Here is a 21,597-nt window from a genome sequence, read left to right on the forward strand (position 1 = left end):
CTCTCCTCTACCAGTAGGACGCCTGTAGCTCTTGAACACTTGCGTGTGAGTAATGAAAAATCATTTCAATTCTATTTCAGTTCTACTTTAATTCCCCTACAATTGTATTCCATTGTTGGCAGTGCAGTTCTAAGTACTAGTACTGGCTATTACTGGTTAACATTTCGTATTTTCATGTGTTTGATGATGTCATGATGTCACACCGTTTCGACCTATCACAAGTTTTCTAACATTGCCCCTTTTTGGGCAACGCCGGGTTTACGCGTCTATAAGCCATCTAACGCTTTTGCATGAATAGGGCCTTCTGGCCTTTAATGAAAAAAAAAACCCCTCAACATGGGGTATGCCTTTCAAGGAGAGACAGGACAGGGCTTTCATTTGTTGAAGTGCAGTCGTATACTCTGTCCTATTTGTCCACCTGGCAGTGTCAGTACGGCAGCTGCCACTCAAGCCCACCAATAGGTGCATGTGCTGCACATTTAGGTTTGTTGAAACGAAGTCTTCCTCTGTTGGTACTGCAGCTGCTGTTCCAGGGCCGTGTGGCCCGTGGTGTCGCCTTTGATCGTTTCACGGTGCCCCATCAGGCTCTGGCCAGGCGCGAGGTGATCCTCTCTGCTGGGGCAATTGGCTCCCCACAGCTGCTGCTGCTGTCGGGCATCGGGCCGGCCGATCACCTCCGCGACCTCGGGGTGAGTCAGGATTTTTTTATCAGTGTTTGCAAAGATATTGCCCTGCCATCAGCTGCACCTCTACCAATAGGATGCCTGTAGTTCTTGAACGCTACTCTGCAGTAGAATCGGCTTGATGTGAATCAGATAGGGTCGCAAAAAATATTTATATCATCCAAGAGTAACTCTGCATTCAAAAGCACTGGAAATGCATTCATAAAGATCTGCTTACATTTGGTAGCTTTACAGCTGCACAACACCACTCTAGAGGCGTGCAAATATTGAAATTTTCAACTATATGACTCTAATCGCGTATGTATTAAGAGAAAAGGTCTTTGAAAATCGAATATATCTGTTCAGTCAGGAAAAAAATTTCGGAAAGTGATAAACGGTCTAATGCTGCTCTTATATTTTCTTTTTACATACTTTTGTCATTGTATGTTGTTGTCTTTATAAAACTAAACATGCCATATACCAAAAAAAAAAAGATTAAAGTTTGCTTACACAATGCATAAATACCTCTGAAAGCAGAACATTGGACAGCAGTCACTGTAGCTCAGTTGGTAGAGCACCAGACGAGAAATTCGGATGTCATGGGTTCGGATCCCACCGGCGGCATGTGGTTGATTGTTTTTTTCTTCTGCTTTTATTAATCATTGATGAAAAACTACAAGTTATGAAATAAGACATCCCCAATGCTCCTTGGTTTCAGTGGCTGTTGGCTTCCGTCGTGCTAGCAAAATGAGTGACAAAACACAATCTATAATTGATGCGACTGCCAATTAGAAATAACATGATGCGTATATAGCTAGTAGTGTGAAGTCAAAGAAGGGAGGCCTTGCTCGTACAGCATGATGTGTTGTAAAAACTCGTTAACTTTGACTTCAAGGGACCAGAGTTCAAGTTATCAAATTCCCTCTCTCCGCCAAAAAAGAGCAGTCAAAAGTGGAAATGCAGTGATGCCTTGAGAGGAGGCTCCATTGCACAAACGGTGAGCAACCTGTGATGAGCTCGCAGTTCCAGCATCCTGGAAGAACAACACGGGGGTAAGCGAGAACGCTCATTGGTGTCGGAACGAAAAGTATAATGGGCAAGAAAATGAAATAAAAATAAAAACGCTGAGCCCACACTGCCAGAGGCACAACGGGCTTGGTGTCGAAACAAGACTGCTTCTAAAGTGAAAAAAAAATGACCAGCAATGCGCCAGTCAACATCCGAAGCAATGCACAGCTGGGTTCAGAAGACGGGCCGACAGCTACTGTCGCTGTGGGCTAGCAGTGAAGCTCACAAACCAAAATTATGCAGCCAGGCTATTTTCTGGCGTAGCAACAGAGGCCCTCCAATCATTGTCACATCTCTTGTTACACATTCATCAGATGGTGCACAAGCTACTAGCTGTGCATCATTCAGTATATAGGCAGGATTCCTACACGATCACTGCCCTGCTGGTGGCATGACTAGACCCCCCCCCTTCGGGTTGCTGATGTTAAATTCAGCAGGTGGGCTTTCCCACATATCATAGCTAACCAAAAGGAGATTGCTGCGCTCACACTAGAAGAGTTGTGAACGTGACAGGATGAATGCCGTTTGGTGCAGTCATGTACCAACACGTTATGGAATGATCAGACAAAAAACCGTGCGTTTTTGAATTGGGATTGTATGCAGCGGGTGGTCAGCCATGTTGTTTGCATCAAGTGTGGCCTTCAGAGGCTGAGCAGGTTCTGCCTCCCCCCACTCAGATTCCTCTGGTGCTGGATGTGCCTGCTGTGGGGGCCAACCTGCAGGACCACATCTTTCCCGGCGGCCTCAACTTCCTGCTGGAGAAGCCCGTGTCAGTGCTGCAGTCACGGACATTCACCTTCCGAGAGGTGATCCACTACCTGGCCACTCGGTCCGGTCAGTGCTCCGTTTTCAAGATTTGCGAAAATATGACTTAACGAGAGGATGCGGCACTCAGTGCCCAAGGGAAACAGTAGAGGTGCGCAGTTAGTCTAAACAGAAAAGAGTGAGCTGTCCTCTAGCGCACACCAGAGGACATCCCCTTTTTGCACATGTGCACAAATAGGCGTATATTCATGTTCAGAGTGTAGCCAGTCATCCTACGTTGGGGGCAAATTTATGGCTCGTTTTTTGAGGGTGTGGTCCTGTTTGCACCACGCATTTTCTGAACTTATATCTTCAAAAAAAAAAAAACATTCATGTTTTTCAAGCCACCGCGGTGGCTCGCTGGTTATGGCAGCTCAGCTGCTGACCCGAAAGACGTGAATTCAATCCCAGACGCAGTGGCTGAACTTCGATGAAGGCGAAATTCTAGAGGCCCGTGTACTGTGTGATGTCAGTGTACGTTAAAGAACCCCAGGTGGTCGAAATTTCTGGAGCCCTTCACTACGGCGCCCCTCGTAGCCTGAGTTGCTTTGGGACGTTAAACCCCCATAAACCAAACCAAATAAGCATGTTTTTCGTATTTAAAATTTCACATCTGTTGGGGTGTGAGTGCCCCCTTGTCCAGTGAATAAACCCGCCCAGTGTTTATAGCATTTTACTAGGGGTATGCGAATATTTAAAATTTCAAATACGAATATGGGGAAGAACTCCTCATGGTATCGAATTGACAATCGAATATCTGCTCAGTGTGAAAAAAAGCTTTCATGGAAAGGTAAATAGGCAAATATTTTTGTGCTTGCTTTTTCAAAACAGTGTTTGATGTTTGCTACTGAAATTAATTAAAACTAGACTGACTCAGGGCCATACAGAAGCAAATATGACATGTACAGAAATGCGTACTGCTTGATTAGACTGCATAACGGAATGCAATTTTTAATGTAGTCATGCAGAATGAGTGAGCAGGTGAAATCCTTGAATTAACATGACTGCCGGCTAAGATCAACATCCTGAGCAGGCAAAACCTCATAAATTTGGGCTTCGAGAGACCAGAAGAAATGCCTGAATTATCCTAATGTCGAGTTTTTCAAGTCCCTCCCTCCCACCACCACCCTAGCAAAATAAAAACTGCCGAAATGTGAAAAGGCACTGAATGAGAGGCTCCACTGCACAAACCACGAACAGCCCGTGAAAATCTCGCTGTTTCGGCATGCTGGAAGAGCAGCACGGACATAAGCAAGAGGAACGCACATTGGCGTTGGAACGATCAGGCTGCCTATAAAACGAAAATGAAATGACCAGTGGTGCACAGTTGTGTTAGGACAGCTGGCAAATGTGCGGCCGAGAGCTGGTGGTCAAGCTCAGAAACGAAAACTATGCAACCAGGCTATTTTTGGCCTAGCAACGAGGACCCTCTTATTGTTGCCACGCCTTCAGTTATGTGCATGGGCTACAATGCACCATACAAAAGGGGGGATTTTTGTTGCTGGAAGGCAGTGGCAAATCGCTTAACCACTGCATCAAGGGTGGTATGAGGACCTCCAGGGATCTATGAATGCAAAGTAGAATGACCAGTTCCGCATATATGGGCATTCAAGCTGTCTTGGCAGCTTTTTGCCTAGTGTTCCCTCTTCTCACTGTAATGTGTGTTAGAGAAATAAACTTTCAATTTCAGTTATCCATATTTGAACAACTTCCATCCTTGAACAGTGGATCCAAACATCGAAACCAGAGTGAAAACTGGAGTGCTAGCGGCACACGGCCTATCTGCGCAAACTAATCGTCAATTATTTTCTAACAATATTAAAGTGAACCTGCAAAAAATGTCAATTTTTCCATAGTAATATTTGTTGTCCAGGTTCTGCGCTTGTTTAACTACAATGGAAAGGTTTTGTTACCTGGCCCAACCCAATATTTTATGTGCTATAGCTTGTTGCCGTACCAAGAAGGTTACTTCCTCTCGTTTTCACTGCAGCACTTCATTGCAATGTGGCTCTCATAATAGCGAAACGGTGGACATTTCGGAAAGGTCACCAGCTTCCAAAATCTCGCTGTTAGCCTGTCGTCTGGAACTTGAAGTGCCCATTCCACAATCCATGCTTTGCTCAGGTCTCATGTGGACAAGCTTTTATCATTGCTTGCAGCAGCCAATGGAGTTGCTGATAAGTGCTTTTGGCCTGCACATTTATGTGTTGCTATCAGTGAGAGATTTATTGATGTATTCAGTTTTGTACCAGCATTAGATGTTGTTGAGAAACGTAGTGTTGCTGCAGCTTGCATGTTGTGAACGACGTAGCCATTTTCCAGGATGTGGCAGCAGTTACTACCACAGTCACGAGTAATCAATCGCACCACATACACTGCTGGCAGCTGCAGGTGAAGCCAGTGGCCATTTTGAGTTACAAGATGTGAGAATGGTAGCGGTGTCCACCTCAGCACATTTACAAACGTGGGTACATATTTTTTATAATTCTGCTCACTGATCAGATGAATCTCTGTTCTGCTTTGTAAGAGTTTCATTAAACCTATGCGATGCGTGAACTTACTCATTGCGGTGGCTCAGTGGTTACAGTGCTCAGCCATTAACCCAAAAGATGCAGGTGCAATCACAGCCACGACACTCTCATTTCGATGGAGGCGAAATGCTAGAGGTCCATATACTGTGCGATGTCTGTGCATGTTTAAAGAACCCCAGGTGGTCTAAATTATCCACAGCCCTCCACTACGGCGCCCCTCATAGCCCAAGTCGCTTTGGGATGTTAAGCCCCATACACGAACCAACCATATAATTGTCACGACAGGAACCTTTGTGCTCTTGGTCTTTTCTGTGGTAATGAGAGAGAGAGAGAGATGGGAAGGCAGGGAGGTTAACTAGGCAGCGCCCAGTATGCTACCCTACACGTGGGAAGGGGAACGGAGAGAGAGAGATAGAATTGGGAGAGGGGAAAAGGAGATCATTTTTCCAGGTGTCCGTTGGCCATTACTTGCAGGGTACACAGGGCACACACTGATAGTTCACAACCTTGCACTCAGTCCTGAGTCCTTCAAGAGCTTGCAAAGTGCCTTCAAAGCTGTCCTCTGCAATGAAGGCTTGCTCCAAGGACCCAGAACCTTGGCTTCAGTAAGGGGCCAAGGATCTAAACGGCGGAGTGTTGCAGCCAGGAGTGCACACTCACGCTGAAACCGAGGGCAGTTACAAAGAAGGTGTTCTATAGTTTTGTCGCACCCACAGATCTCACACGCAAGAGAGTCTGCCATTGCGATTAAGTGGGAGTAGGCATTTGTGAACGCCACTCCCAGCCACAGGTGACACAACACTGTAGCATCAACACGGCGTAGGTTGAACTTGTACCTGTGGTAATGAAAAATAAACTGTGCATTGGGGGCCGAGTTGGATCCACTCCAGTAGCTTCTTTGTTTAGCAGGGTTCACATGTACGCCATTTCTGAAAATAAAAGAAAACTTAAAATTGACTGCCTTGTTGCTGCCACAGCAGCACAAGTGCTGAAACTTCTTCCCCTCACAGCCGTGCATTGTGTTGGATTCACTGTCCAGTGGCTTGATGGCCATGGTGTCATTCATTGAGCTTCAGATCACTGTTTTGAACTGAGCTGTGAAAGTCATATTTTGATGGAAGCAAAACTCAAAAGCACTCAGTTACTGAAACTTTGGTTCCATGAAAAGGACCCCATGTCATAATGAACCCAAATCCCTCCCCTAAAGCATGCGACATAGTTGCTTGGCCTCCATTTGGCATGTAAAAAGGAATTAAATTGTCTGGTGTTGTGGGAATTTCTCACCAGTATTTACTGTGCCTGCCTTGATGTTCTGTTTGTGTATTCTTTAAATTCTGTCTCTCCCCACTGTGCATCTTACAGGCCCGCTGACGCTGCTGGGTGGCGTAGAGGGTCTGGGCTTTGTGCACACACGCTATGCCAGCGCGGACTGGCCGGACATCGAGATCCACATGGCCTCTGGCTCCCCTGTGTCAGACAGTGGCGACACATTCCGCTCGGCTCATGGGCTCAGCAACAAGGTTGGTACCCTTGGTAGTCAAGCCCTGCTGACATTTTTGCAAGAACTGTGTGGCCATGGCTGCGCGGCCTTAAATAAATCCCGTCAGGCATAAACTGATCTGCCGGAATGCAGTTCTCATAGTTTCACATACAGATTTTGTTCGTTTTGGATGATACAAAATTCCAGATATGAAATTTTTTTGTGACCCCATGAGATTTGTGTTGCTGAGATTAACCCTTGTGTTTCACCAGGCAGCCCAAGCTGCAACCCTGATGTACACAGTTTATCCTGGATATATCAAATTATTTCCCCGCAGGGGGGCCGTCTGCAGTGTGCAGACATTTGTGAGTGGCAACACCATGGGTTCGCGAGTATCCGCATGGACTTCCCCGCTGGGGGATAGTGAACAGTGCATCACCACGGACCTGAGCACCCATGCCTAGCCGTGCATGGCATTGCCGTGTCCGGGGAAAGGGGGATCCTGGTGGTTGAGCTGATGCCGGATGTTCGGACCTTTAAGGCGGCTCGGCGGAGGCAACACACCACTTAGGCCCCAGCTTCCTGTAGGTGGCACCTCCGGCCTGACCCGACTGGGGGAAATCGGCGGTCGCCTTTTCTTATCCTCCCTTCTATCTTTCACTTTCCTACACCTTTCTAATAACTCTCCTGTCTCCTACTCACTTCTTGGTTTTTCCTTTTTTCCTGGCGGCAAGTGTTAGCCTTGTGTGGCCAACCACCGTGAGTTACGTCATATTAGGTTATAGTTGAGGTGTACAGATGAGGTGTACAGCAAGTTTCTGCCCCGTCCCTTCGTAGGGCTCCTTGGTGGGTGGCTGGCACCACAGCCAAACAACACATACATTTTATGGCTCCCCCCCCTCCCAGAAAACGATCGCCATCACAAAGGAGGGTGGACCGACAGAACAGCGCAGTTTTTTAAAAACCAAAAAAACTTTCCAAAATGCCATGTTCTTCGTAGTGAAGAAACAGAAAACCACGAGAACCATGTCCCCTTTCCTAGTGTCAAAATGCCTAACCAAAGCCTTGGGTCCAGGCTACAAACTGTCCAAAATGCCTAGTGGTGACCTGCTGCTTGAACTCGGAGACATAGCCCAATACACGAAACTTTCTGGCCTAGTGTCCATCGGGAAAATCGCTGTCAATTGCAGCACACCGGTTTCTAACTACCATCCGGGGGTGTGATTTCTGAATCGGATTTCATGAACCTCACTGAGGAAGAAATGCTTGAAGGTCTAAGAGAACAGAATGTCATATAAGGAATAAGGAAGGAATAAGCAAAATAAGGAAAGAAGACAGAGGTACCCACAAAACATCTGGTCCTGATGTTCAACTCCAGCACACTCCCAGAGTCCATAGAAGCAGGCTATCTCAAAATAAACGTGAGACATTACATACCCAATCCGCGAAGATGCTTCAAATGCCAGTGGTACGGTCATTGGTCGCAAAGCTGCCGTGGCCATGAAACTTGCGCTAAATGTGCTTCAAGAGAACATGCTTCCGAAAACTGTGAAGGAACAGCACTTCACTGTGCAAACTGCAAAGGTAATCATCCCGCCTATTCAAGGTCATGTCCATCACGGAAGAACGGAGAAGAGATCATCACAATGAAGACAAAACAAAATATATCATTTAAAGGAGTATAGACACCTAATTTTGGTGTGGTGGCATGTTTTCTTCTCTATAAAGAAGCGGAAGACACTACTATGAACGAATCACCATCTGATAATCGCCTACGGCCGCAAAATAATTTATAATCAAATTATTTTTATCATGCTGTTTTGGTTTCAACAGCCACACGATGGCTGTGGCTTCAGTGCTTTTGTGTCACGTGAGGCATGGAAAGCCGTCCATAGAATCGCTGCTTCATCGTTTTAATTTACTGCAGTGCTGAAGCTAACCTTCAAGAGCTGGAATGACAACAACTAAGGAAGCAGCGATCATATTGCAGTTTTTTCATGTCTCATGTGGCCTGTAAGTACACATTGATGTCACAGTCCTCAGTCGGGTGTTGAAACTGAGACCAAAACAGTACGAAAAAGAAATGCGATTATAAATTATTTAGCGGTCGTAGGAGAATACCAGGTGGTAATCCATGTATATTAATGACTTACGCGTCATTACAAACCAGAAAACGCGCACCCAAAATTTAGGTGTTTATACTTCTTTAAGGAAGCACGACAACTCTTCCATGCAAAGAACAGCTTCAACTTTTCCACGAAAACAAAACTTCGCTGATGTGGTGCGCAGGGGCAGTGCACCACATGACACTCCGGTATCTACCCAGGCCACTCCCACCGAGCCTATAGCAGGGCCATCCATGCCCCAGGCAGGGACAGCGAACGCTGCTCTGCCATCTCCAAAGCAAGGAGCACCAGCCCATGGTTCGGCACCCCGCAGGACTTCCCCCTGGCTTGAAACTAACATATCCGTGGCTCTTTGGTCCTCCAGCACCTCTGGTGAGGTGATGGATGTAACTGCCACTCCGCCTGCTTTACAGCAATGGAACAGCTCTCTCGAGCGAAAAAAGGCAGAGCCCTGATAACGGGCCCAGAATAGTAAATTCCTTCCGTTCCATTCACACCCTAAAGCACAAACCTGGCTTTTGTGGTTCAGTGGAACTGTATAGGACTGTCGAGAAATTACAGTGACATAACACATACTTTAGGATCAATATTGCCCATTGCTTTGTGTCTTCAGGAGACCAATCTTGGTCCGCAACATGTAAATATCTTAAAACATTACAAAACATTTCGATGTGATTGCGAGCAGGCAAATACTCTCAGGAGGCATCGCAATTGCATTGAAAGCATCGTCCCTGCTCAAGAAATCAAACTTAACACAAAACTTGAGGCAGTTGTGGTTACCGTCGTTACCTACAAAACAGTAACAATATGCTCGGTATATCTTCCCCCACACCTCATATTAAAAATCCAAGATTTAGAACGCATGATTGATGAACTACAAGAACCATATCTGGTAGTTGGCGGTTTTAACACTCACTCCCTGTTTTGGGGAAGCGAACACTGACTCTGGGGGCCAAATAATCAGATTTTATCAACGCAAATAATGTCTGTCTCATAAATACAGGAAAAGCCACATATCGTTGCTCAAGCTTTCACATCACCATCTCTTTTTAACAATTTTAAATGGGATGTTTTAAATGACCCTCTGGGAAATGACCACCTTCCTACTGTCATCAGGCTCTCATCTCCTGCTCCAGTCATCCCCACAGGTCCACGGCGCTGGAAAATTCACCTCGCCGACTGGTCACTTTTTACAGAAAGTGCCACTCTAGAAAAAGAATTTTCTGAAAACTTCAGCTTCGATGAAATTAATGCAAGGTTTACTACATGCATAATAACGGCCGCAACACTCGCTATACCACAAACAACAGGACTCGTACACAAGAAACACAAAGTATGGTGGACACAAGAATGTACATTCGCAAAAAAACAGCTAAACAAAGCATGGGGCACCCTCCGTCGGTACCTCACTGCAGAGAACTTGCTTACCTTCAAGAGGGCCTAGGTGAGAGCACGGTATCTGCGCAGAAAAGCAGAGAAAACTTCCTGGCAGAAATATATACATCCTCAATTAACAGTTCAATACCGTCAAAGAAAATGTGGGAAAAAGTTCGTGAATTCACTGGTGACCATACTCCCTTCACACTTCCACTGTTGACAACACCCGGTACACAAACATCGTTAGAAGACCAGGCCAATATATTGGGCGAGCATTCTGCTGCAGTCTTAAGGTCATCCAACTACACAACACATTCCAGAAACGCAAAACAATAGCTGAAAAACAAACTTCCATTTGGAGCAGGCATGCATGAGGACTGCAACCAGTATATAACAATGCAAGAATTAAAAAGAGTATTATTTTCCGGTAAAAAGACAGTACCAGGCCCAGACAAAGTTCATTACACTGTGCTTGCCCATCTCTCTGATGCTGCCGTAGAGGCACTGTTCAAATTCTTCAGTAAATAAGGGATAACTGGCAGCATACTTGGGGAGTGGAAGAAAGCAGTCATAGTACCTTTTCTGAAACCTGGAAAACTACCAAGTCCTAGCAGTTACAGACCAATAGCTCTCACCAGCTACACTGCCAAATCTTTCAAAAGCGTAATAAACATTAGACTTACCTTGATACTCGTATCTCGGCAACTGTTAGATGTACATCAATGTGGACTCAAAAAAGCATGCTCGACCACTGATCACCTTGCCTGCCTAGAATTAAAACACCATCCGGGAGGCGTTCATCCACAAGCTGCACTGTATCGGGGTCTTCTTCGACATGGAGAAGGCCTACGATACCACGTGCAAGTTCGGCATCCTCAGTGACCTAGGTGAGCTAGGTATCTGCGGCAGGATGCTGAACTTTTTGAACGACTTCCTTGCAAACCGCACATTCCCAGTCTGCCTGGGAGCAACTCTGTCCGTGACTTTCACCCAAGAGAACAGCGCCCCAGGGGTGCATTCAAGCACCACACTCTTCGTAGTAAAAATGAATTCCTTAGCTAAAGTAATACCCAAATCCATAATGTATTCGGTTTATGTAGATGACCTACAGATAGCTTACACTTCCTGCAGCATATCGTTCTGCGAGAGACAAATACAAATCACACTAAATTGTTGCTTGGGAAGAGAAAAATGGGTTCAAGTTTTCTCCTCAAAAAACAGTAGCTGTTCTGTTCTCATTGTGATGAGGCCTATAGGTCGATCCCAACTTATATTTGAATCAGGCCACACTACCAAATAAGCAAGAACATAAATTTTTAGGCATCACTTTTGACGAGAAACTCTCATTTCTACCACACATTAACAACCTTAAAAAGAAAGCATCCCAAGCCCTCGATGTATTAAAGGTGCTCTCGCAAAAATGGTGGGGGTCCGATAGAGCATGCCTACTACAAATGTATCGCTCTCTAGTGCGCACAAAGCTGGACTACAGGTGAATAGTATACGGTTCAGCAAGAGCGTCCTACTTGAAACGACTGGACTATGTTCTTAATCTTGGTCTGCGCCTATCAACTGGAGCATATAGAAAATCCCCAGTAAAGTCTTTACGTTGAAGCTAATGAGCCCGCACTAGAGAATAGAAGACAGTTACATGCATCTGCGGCCTAAAAACCCATTCTTTTTCCAAACATCTCTGCCATCCCATTGTTACCAAGTGCCCATCTAAAAGATTATTCAACAATAAACCACAATTTATCAGGCCACTTATAATTGTCTTTGAAGATAAATGCGAAGAGTTAGCAGTACTAGATTCCTTACCGAATATTGTACAAAGATACGAATATTTGCCACCATGGTACAGCTTCCCTTCAGTATGTGACTTCACACTGACACACTTACACAAAAAGGAAACACCACATGAGCTATACTACAAGAATTCTTAGCACTACAAGGAAAATATGACACCTACACTGAATTTTACACTGATGGTTCAAAAACAGTCATGTTTTTCAAGCAGTAATTCAAGGAAAAAATTATTAGACTACCACTGTGTGCATCGGTGTTTACTGCTGAGTGTCATGACATTTTTGTAGCTGTAGGACAAATAGTAAAAGAAAACATAAAATATAGCATCATTTACAGATTCCCTGAGTATGCTCAAAGCGCGGCACTTTAGAAATACTGCAGAACCCATAATAGGAAAAATCATACATAACATGGGTAAAATCACCAAACAAAAACATAACATTATATTCTGCTGGGTCCCTAGCCATGTTGGAATTGTGGGTAATGAGAGAGTAGATGCATGCACAGCACAAGCTCGTATTGGTCAAATAAAACAAGTTAACATACCACACAGGGATTTTTTTAAACTACTGCACAGTAAACTCAAATAAGTGGCAGGTTGCATGGAAGGAACATGCAAACAACTGACTGCATTCTATAAAGCCCATTCTATAAAAACGTTTTACCGCGGTTATTTTATGTTGGCTACGCATTGGACACACACACCTTACACATAACTTCCCACTGACAAAACAAGACAAACCTCTCTTCGAAGTGTGTGGCGATGAACTCACCGAAATTCCACACTGTAATCTCATGTACAAAACTTGAAGGAAAAAATATTTTACAACATTCTACGATGAATACATCCCATTACACCCCATGTTGCTTTTGAGTGATCGAGTACTGGTTGATTTTTCAAGTATTTTTAAGTTCCTTAGAGAAGCCAATGTTTTAAACACTCTAGGTATAAAAAGCGTAACGTTTAACAGAAGCTCTAACCTTGCGTTTGGCGCATCATAGCCTCAGTTGCTTTTGTGCCAATAAAATCAATATAACTAACTATAGATATTTAATTATTGTATAATTGAACAGTCAAAACATCCCCTTGAAAATCCCGTGAAAAAGTATACCACTATTCACATTTATCGAGCTTTTGTTCAGTGGACCATGCATATATCCAAATGGTCGGGCACACAGCTTCAGGTGGTATTTCTCCTAACAGCGCTCTCCGATCACTTTTTCACGCATGGAGACGGGTCAGCTACATGGCTGTGGAACTAAGTGATGAGGTTAATGTGTCGGGTGTGCTTGTGCGTGTCCATTGGTCTCTTATTCCCATTTTATACAGCAGATTACTGTCATACAGTAGCTCATGCCTGGTGTGCTTCACTGCCAAAGGCATTGCGGAAGCTAACTCTGCAGCCTTTGTTTATAGCCTAGAGGGGTTTATGCTTTGTTTATGCAGTTTATAGCCCAGAGGGGTTGGATTCTGGGCTGCACCGTGTGACGTGGTGTGCATCCCCAATGTTCCCACTACCTGAAATTTAATGAGATTATTCTATTTATAGTGTGCTGGTAACAGAATTGGCAGTGGCTAGTTCCAAAGCACTGTCCTCCACTGCACGGTTAGTGCTAAATAGGTTAGGCCTAGCAGTACTGACTAGCACGCGGTGTGCTGCCAGCTAGTACGGCAATGTGTGGCACATCGCTGCAAGAGGTGCCTCAGGGGCTTGGGTGCAATGTTTGCTTCTAGGTTACAGATAACCTTATATATTGCCATTATTCATTATGCCAGCACAGCAGAGTGCACTGAGCAGCTGTGGGCAGGTGTGAATGACCCTGCAGACCAAACCATTCCGGAGCCCTGCATCACTTGTAGTGCCTGCTAATGGCTACAGAACAGCATTTCTTGCGGGTAATTTCTCATAGGCTCGCTCATAATTTGAGCTGATTATTCACTCAATTTGAAATTTCAGTCAGGCAGGCCTTTAAAGGTTGCATTTTACATTGTGGCATCGCTTTCATTTGTTCAAATCTTGGCTGCAAGCCAATTTGTCAGTCGCATATTATGTGTTTATGGATAACGTAAAATGTGCCTATGGTTGCGCTCTTGAAGGCAGCGAGTCCTTGCACAACATAATGCCAAGTGCAGAAACTCTGGTCTGTTTTTCACTGTGCTCATTTAAGTTTCTCTCTAGAGCAATGCTCCAAACACCGGTTTTTGTGTCTGTGGTGCAGACGTGGGAGTCAACATTTGCCCCCTACATTGACCGGGAGTCCATGTCGCTGTACCCAGTACTCCTGCGGCCCCGATCACGTGGCCAGCTGCGTCTACGGTCACGTGACCCTTACGAGGCACCGGACATCGACCCCCGGTACCTCACGCACCCAAAAGACATCCAGACCCTGGTTGATGGTATGTGCACAGCATGCGAGGTAGCGCGGCGGTATGTTTCACCCCATATATTGGGGGAAAAGACTCTCTATGTTTACATGCGGGAATGCCAGAAAACGCAAATCACATATTTGCAGGAACGAAACGAAAGGTCTTTTTTTTTTTGCTCACATCCGCTGCAGAGTACTCCTCAAATCCTAATCTAAACCAAAGGATTAATAGCGTGATCTTTTTTTTTTCACCGCTCTTCAAGCAAACTAATGTTAAGCTCAACCACCTAGCTCATTGCAAGCTGAGAGAAGTCAGCTTTTCGACAAGCTTTCGACGAGGCAGCTTGTGGAATTGAGTTTTAATGTAATTTTTTTTTTTGATGATGAAATCTATATTTGCTTATCATGAAGTTCCTCCTGTCATGCCTTTTGCCCTGTCTCCTTTAGTGTTTGCTTTTTTGCATTTTAACAGCATTAGCTCTTACTCATCATGTTTCGAGATTTCGTGGGGTCTCCTACCATCCTGAGATCACAGCGTCATCCGTGGCAGCATCTAGAAAATAGCACATCTCGCATTGAGACCTGTAGAAACAATCACGTGCCAGCATTTCTCTGGAGGAGGCAGCGCCCCCCCTCCCTCCCAAGTCTCCAACTTCTTGCACTCAAATCAGGTTTCTGACAAACGCTTCAATTTCAGGACGTTATAAATGGAAATCACAGTGAGGCTGAGCTCGTTCGCTTCGTGCCCAGCCTTAAAACGTTTAATTTCAGTAACTTAAACCAATCATGTCCCAGCAGATATTGCTAATTGACTGAGCTCTGTTCATGAGCATGATTACTAGCATTGAAACAGTATGAACAAACTTTTTTAATGCAGTCGATCTCCCTTCACCTGTACATCTTTATATATATATATATATATATATATATATATATATATATATATATATATATATATATATATATATATATATATATATATATATATATATATATAATGTTTCACATTTCAATTCAGGTTTTATATGCATTACAAATACACTTTTGAACGGTGAAATATGATATTAACAAAAAGCAAATAAAATTCATTAAACATTTGAATAAAAGGGGGAATAAACAGACAAACTAAAAAACTCTAAGACCTGCCCCCCACTCGAAAAAACTTCCGGAGTCCCAGCAGAACAGCATGTCTCTGTGATAAAGGCAACATACCCAAAGAACTTCCAGCTGAGGCAACTAATAAATTGGACCTTGGGGGCTGTTTACAACCGTCAGCATCATTTTACAATCTTGTCAACGTCCTGGAAAACAAACTTGCGTTCAGCCAAACGCTCTTGCATGCCGAAGCTGCGGCAGAGATTCTACAGTAAATTGGTGATGTGCCAAAAATTGGTTGTTCGAGCATTCTGTTGCGCTGACAGCATTAGGTGTACGTTTTTATTGCCTCACAAGGATTCACTTTTTGCTTAAGGGTATGAGGATAGTTAAAAAAAACAGAAAACACTGAAACCTTGTGTGTTGTAGATCAAATTCTGAAAAACTCTCCAAGGTGAAAATTTGTTAATAGGTTTCTTCTTTCTAATGGTTTCATCTGGTTCCAGAAGAAAGCCGTAGACCTGGTTTGCTGATGGTTGAAATGGTCCCTGTAGGGCACCTAATGATGTTTTGCTTGGATCTGCTGGTCCCAGAAGGAAGGCTTCTGGTTTTGAGCTGGGGTCTGCTGGTCCCAGAAGGGAGTCAATTCTGGTTTGCTGTTTGTTGAAATGGGGCCTTCAGTTGTAAATAAATGATTTCATGGCCAGATGTGTTGCTTCACTGTCTAGAATCATCGGAGATTGCTTACATGAGCGTCAAGATGGCATGCATGCTACGGGTTCGCAAGCGGCGACAAAAACTGGTTTGTGCATTAATTGGAGCGCCTTCAGCCAATGTGACTGCAGTTGCGAGGTCCTACGGCACGCATTACAACGTGCTATTCTCACCGTAGTGGCCGTGCTTCGATGGCGGCACAATGCATAGAGTCAGTGCATGTTAAAGAAACCAAGGTGGTTTAAATCACTCCGAAAAATTCCACTACGGCATCGCTCACATTCTGGGCAACGTCCCGAAATGTGCACGCACAAAATGCGCTTCAGTCCAGCTACACAATGCAAACTGGGCTTGTGAAGCAGCATATTTTACGGGAATAATGATGCAAGTTGACAAAACATTATTTTATGGTAAAGATTCATTCTTTGACACTCGCAGACAGCCTACGCGATGCGCTCATTTCGGCTGCATGCCTTACCGCGCCTTAGTGTTCCTATATATGCTCCCACAGGGAGGGAGCATATACAGGAACGCTACAGTGTCTCTGCTGTCAGCGCCGCCACACGGCATCGCCGCGCTGCGGGGCCATGCTTCCCCGGCCGGTTTTCACACCTGCGCACTGTAGCCACCTAAATGTATGACGTCAGGGGACGAAATGGCAATGTAGTTTCGGCTTCTCGAATCCAAGATGGCGGCCATAAAAATTCGTCATGCCCTCCCATCCCTTTTCCCCCCTCACCAAAAAAATATCCTATAACTGGTAGGAAAACTGTGCCATTACGAGACCACTATATATGTATACATTCGTTCCGTTAAATATACTCCGACAACAAGGGCATGCATCCATCCGTGGACAGTTTTGTACCAAATTTGGTAGGCAAATAAAACCCTATGGATTGTGGTATAGAAATGAAACCACAATAAAGCAATAGGCAAACATTGTATACGTGAAATTACTAATCGAAGCATTGCCATATCACACCGCAAGCCGAATTTTAGGCCCACCTTGACCCCCCAAATGAAGAAAATTCAGTTTGGAACATGTCTTGAGGGGGTGCAACTCGACAATGGGTAGACGTGCATCGTAATTTCTCTGAAAGATGGCACTAGGCGTCGATCGCTCCACTAGGCGGCGTGCATGCATGCATAGCCAAGAATGGTGGCAATCCACACAGTTTCAAAGGGTATTACATTCCGTTTCTCGAGACGAGTGGCGCTTTCTTGTTCGCTTTCTTTGTCTAGTAAACCAAACAGTAAACCAAACAGCTAACGCTCGTTACTTTAACGTCTTCCAGACGGTGGCGGCCTTTTTCTTTACAGTATGTGCTTTATGGGGTGGGTTTATGTACCTGTGTTCTGCAAATGGGAGTTTAGTTGTGCAAAAGTGTGCTTGTGTTGAGTTTTTTTCTTGTGCCCTTGTGTTTTGTACTTCTCGCGCGATGAATGACACCCGTGTGTTGTTGTTCCACAGCCATGAAGCTGTGCCTGCGGCTGGTGGGAATGCCGGCCCTGCAAGAGCTTGGGGCGCGCGTCTGGGAGCGGCCCCTGCCCGGCTGCGAGCTGTACCCATTCCTAGGAGACGAGTATCTGGCGTGCGCAGCCCGCTCCTACACCAGCACCCTGTACCACCCGGTTGGCACCTGTCACATGGGGCGCGCCAACGATTCGCGCGCTGTCCTCGACCCACAGCTCAGGTCAGGGTTCATCGCTACTCTGGCCACTGAGCAAATTACTAATAGCAGGCTGAACCAGCAGACGCCATATTTATATGCCAATAGCAGACAGACATGGTAGATGCCATGTTAGCAATAACTGAGTGTCACTTTGCAGTAGCTGGCTTCCCCCGAGCTGCATCCGTGCGGTATTTCTCTACTAATTAAACTGGTGATCGAAACAATCTCTGGAGTTTAAAAATGCCCTTTTAAGTGCTTTATTAATGGTTTGAAAAATATTTCTGTTGTGGTAAAATATTTTACGGACTATTCCTAGAGAGCTCTATCTTCCAAGGAACTACAAATAACATGAGATGAGGTATAGTTTGGCATGAAACTGGTCTTGTTGAAATTTCAGCTTTCAGGTAATGAAGGTTTGCTCTGTGTGCAGAGCGCTTGGATATCTTGTAGTATATTCTGGCTTCTATAACCCTATGTTAGCTACAGTTTTTCTGTTATTCATACTCAAAAGGCAGTGCTGGAAATTTGGCATCTGTTATTTTGAGGCCTTGCAATGGGATATGTTAGTCTCCAGTGTTCTGCAGTTTTAGTGAGTTTGGTAGATTTCTGATTATCCATTTGCTAACTGCCACTCGCAGGGTGAAAGGGATCGAGCATCTGCGCGTGGTGGACGCTTCCATTATGCCCATTCTGGTATCGGGCAACACCAACGCGCCTGTCATCATGATCGCAGAGAAGGCCTCCGACATGATCCGGCAACACTGGCAAGGCACAGCATGAATGGCCGCCCTGCACAAGCTGCACGTTGCAGCGCTGAATCTTTTTGCATCATGCTGGAGCACACAGCATCCAACACGTTCCAGCTGGCTGGAGCCTGCATCCCCCTGAACACTGAGAAAAAGCGAATATTGCCTCCTGTACCAAATCCTGCTCCCCCATGTCCGGAAGACCGATGGGTACAGCCACTGGGCTAGTCAGTTTCTTCAGCAGTGGCTGTATTTTCCAAACTGTGCTTTGAGTGCTATATCCACAGTATGCACCAAAAGAGTGAGTGACAATACAGGTTCAGGCATGGGTCAGAAGAGGACACTTTTCTCAGGAGAAGATCCAGTTACTTCATTGGCAGACCCACGGCGCATGAGAAAGGACAGAATGGAGGCGAGCCTCAGTGTTTAAGCAAGACAGAGCTCAGCTAGTTGGTGCGACATTTCTTAAGGGAACAGTGCCCAGACAAAGGACTAAGGGGGTAGACAAGACAAATGCTGTCTTGTCTGCCTCCTTCGTCCTTTGTCTCTGCACTGTTCCCTTGAGAATATTTTAGCATTGACGATTTTTTTCAGTCATTGACTGGAAAAATGAAATGGTGCATATTTTCATATTCAGGAACATGTAGGAACCGGTGCATATTCAGGAACATGTGTAGCCTTTCTTGTTACCATCTATGAACAAGTGGCAGATGATGCTTTCATCTTACCTCGCCCCCTTGAGATGGAATTTTGCAGCTAATCAAGCGTCACTTCTCAACAGCTGAAGTTTCGGAATTGTTTCATTGTGAACTAAAGGCTGCAGCTGTTGTGCTGCTTGCCTTACAATTTTAAGTCACTGACGAGTTACAGATATGCTTTATTTTTTCTCAGGTTGGCTTTACTCAGCATTTCTGCAAGCACTGCACTGGTGAAGTGTAGTGTCAAGAATCCCATTTTTCAAGGGGAGGGCCCTTGATTGCCTTGTTCTGCCCGTTGGTGTGGGGTGCTAAAAGCTTTTAAAAGCCACTGAATGGCACTGGACATGCAATGAGTTGCAATGCACAGAACTGTGCACTTGCACTACGACACCCAACACTAACTGACCGGGCGTATTGCTTGTTTCTCGGGCCAGTAAGAATGAATGCTGTGCCTGACTAGTCAAATCATGGTGTTTGTTGAATTGTACGACTACACAAATAAAGTATGCATTTACTTTTGCTTGCAGATCTTGTGCTTGTTTGCTTGTACTGTATTTACACGATTCTAAGTCGACCTTTTTTTTATTTGAAAATCCGAAGAGGGAGGGGGATCGACTTACAATCGAAACGAAAACATCGCACTGTAAGTAAAGGCGAGAAAAACGAAATATCAGGCATGCTACCGCGTAGCTGCATTTTTGCTACGTGGCTCCGTCGCATCGCTTTTAGTGCTGGCCTTCAGCGGCTGCTATGTCAACGCGCAGAACTAGCATCACCTTCCCGTGTGCGCGGGCGGCGGCCGATGGCGGCTATCGATAAAGAGCAAACTGGCACCCCGCGTGTGGCTGCTGACTGCGGTTGCTGATAAGCGGCGGCGGCGGCCCGGAATCTCAAGCGTCAGTTTCCTTTTTACTTTCAAATGCGCGCTCGGCACTCAAGGGAGCGTTGATAGTTGATGGAAAGGCCGCTGTTCCGCACTATAAGGCGAGAAAAACGAGATATCGGGCATGCTACATCGTGGTTGCATTTTTGCTGCGTGGTTCCGTCGCATATCGCTCTTGGTGCTGGCCTTGAGCAGCTGCTGTCAACGCGCAGAACTGGCATATCTTCCCCGCGCGCGCTGGCGGCGGCTGATGGCGGCTATCGATAAGCAGTTAACTGGCACCCCACACGTGGCTGCATACTGCGGCTGCTGATAAGTGGCGGCGGCCCGATAACGCAATCGCGATCTACGGGAAGCCCAAGTTTTGTTTTTACTTTCAAATGCGCGCTTCGCGCTCAAGGGAGCGTTGATAGTTGATGGAAGGCCCGCTGTTCCAATCGAGGCGGCACCCCCACTCGGAACGGCAGCGGTGCCAGGAAGTGCCGGTAGCCGACGCCATTCACGAGTAGTTTCTCTTTGGCTCTGACGCATTTGACTACTGCCGGGCGCGTTTCTCAAGTTCTTAATGTAGTGTTTCGTCAGTCATCATTTGTGCTCTAGGTATGGCACGCGACCGGCGTTCGTTCACGGCTACATTCAAGATGGCTGCCATTTTTTACGCCGAAGAAATTCGAACAGCCGCGCACCGGGCCGCAATTTCGACGTTCGCAACGGGTGATACAGGTTTGGCAGCTGCAGCGAGAAAAATTTTCAGCTGTTCCACGTGATGTACGTCGTGATGTGGCTGTTTGCGAAGTGCGGGATTTCGCTGGACGACGACGTTAGAACGACGTGCTGTGGGACCGCAGCAGCGATCGCGACTGCAGCGCTAGTGAGGGCGATGGCGCAAGTGTGGGCCAGTAGCCCAGTGACTAATACACCTTCGTTTTGGAATGTGCCTCCGGCACACCCGCGCGCGACAGCCGATAGCGGCTGCCGCTGCATGCTATCGCGTTCAACTTGAACGTTCAACACCAAGCCAAGGGTGTGACATTCCCGTAGAGCCAATGGGGACGATTTTGAAATGCGACGGTGGCGGTGCCTGGGAGTTGGCGGTAAAAACATAAATTGCTCAAAACTTTGCTCGCTATGCTTGCGCCGGTCGCTGTCGTCTGCTGCCACTGCGCTGCAGCGTTGCCCGCGGCGGCACTGGCGGCGCAGACGCGTTGTGTCATTGACTCCAGCCGCGTTTGCTGCCAGATACCAGGATCGCTGCAATCGTTCCGACCGTGGCGACACTTATGGCGCGGACGCGCAACTTGCAACATGCCACAGCACTGACCAAGCTTAAACAACCCCGGAAGTTTTTTTTTTTTATTTTTCGGAAATGTGATTTGAAGGGTCAGCTTACATTCGGGTAGACTTACAAATGTTTAAATACTTTGAATTTAGCACTGCATTGTAGTACATTTGTTTGAAGGTCCCACTGTAATGAATATTTATTTTTAAGCAAAGTTTGAAAGTTAGTTCTATGCTTCTGGACAAGTTAAGTTTTGGGACAAAGCAAGCAATCTGCAATGAGAGGAGG

General features: G+C 45.7%; 1 protein-coding gene across 1 annotated transcript in view; it reads left to right on the plus strand.

Moving 5' to 3' along the window:
* Positions 1-19,672, plus strand: part of LOC144106300 (glucose dehydrogenase [FAD, quinone]-like) — a 64,672-nt gene extending 45,000 nt beyond the window's left edge. Inside the window, exons 6-11 of the mRNA XM_077639084.1 lie at positions 522-689; positions 2,408-2,564; positions 6,428-6,585; positions 14,075-14,252; positions 17,502-17,724; positions 18,342-19,672. Of these exons, the coding sequence (XP_077495210.1) occupies positions 522-689; positions 2,408-2,564; positions 6,428-6,585; positions 14,075-14,252; positions 17,502-17,724; positions 18,342-18,483 (1,026 nt within the window). The 3' untranslated portion in view covers positions 18,484-19,672. The remainder of the gene's footprint in view (positions 1-521; positions 690-2,407; positions 2,565-6,427; positions 6,586-14,074; positions 14,253-17,501; positions 17,725-18,341) is intronic.
* Positions 19,673-21,597: the final 1,925 nt, after the last annotated feature.

Source organism: Amblyomma americanum, chromosome 10, assembly GCF_052857255.1.
Source record: "Amblyomma americanum isolate KBUSLIRL-KWMA chromosome 10, ASM5285725v1, whole genome shotgun sequence".
Taxonomy (NCBI): domain Eukaryota; kingdom Metazoa; phylum Arthropoda; class Arachnida; order Ixodida; family Ixodidae; genus Amblyomma; species Amblyomma americanum.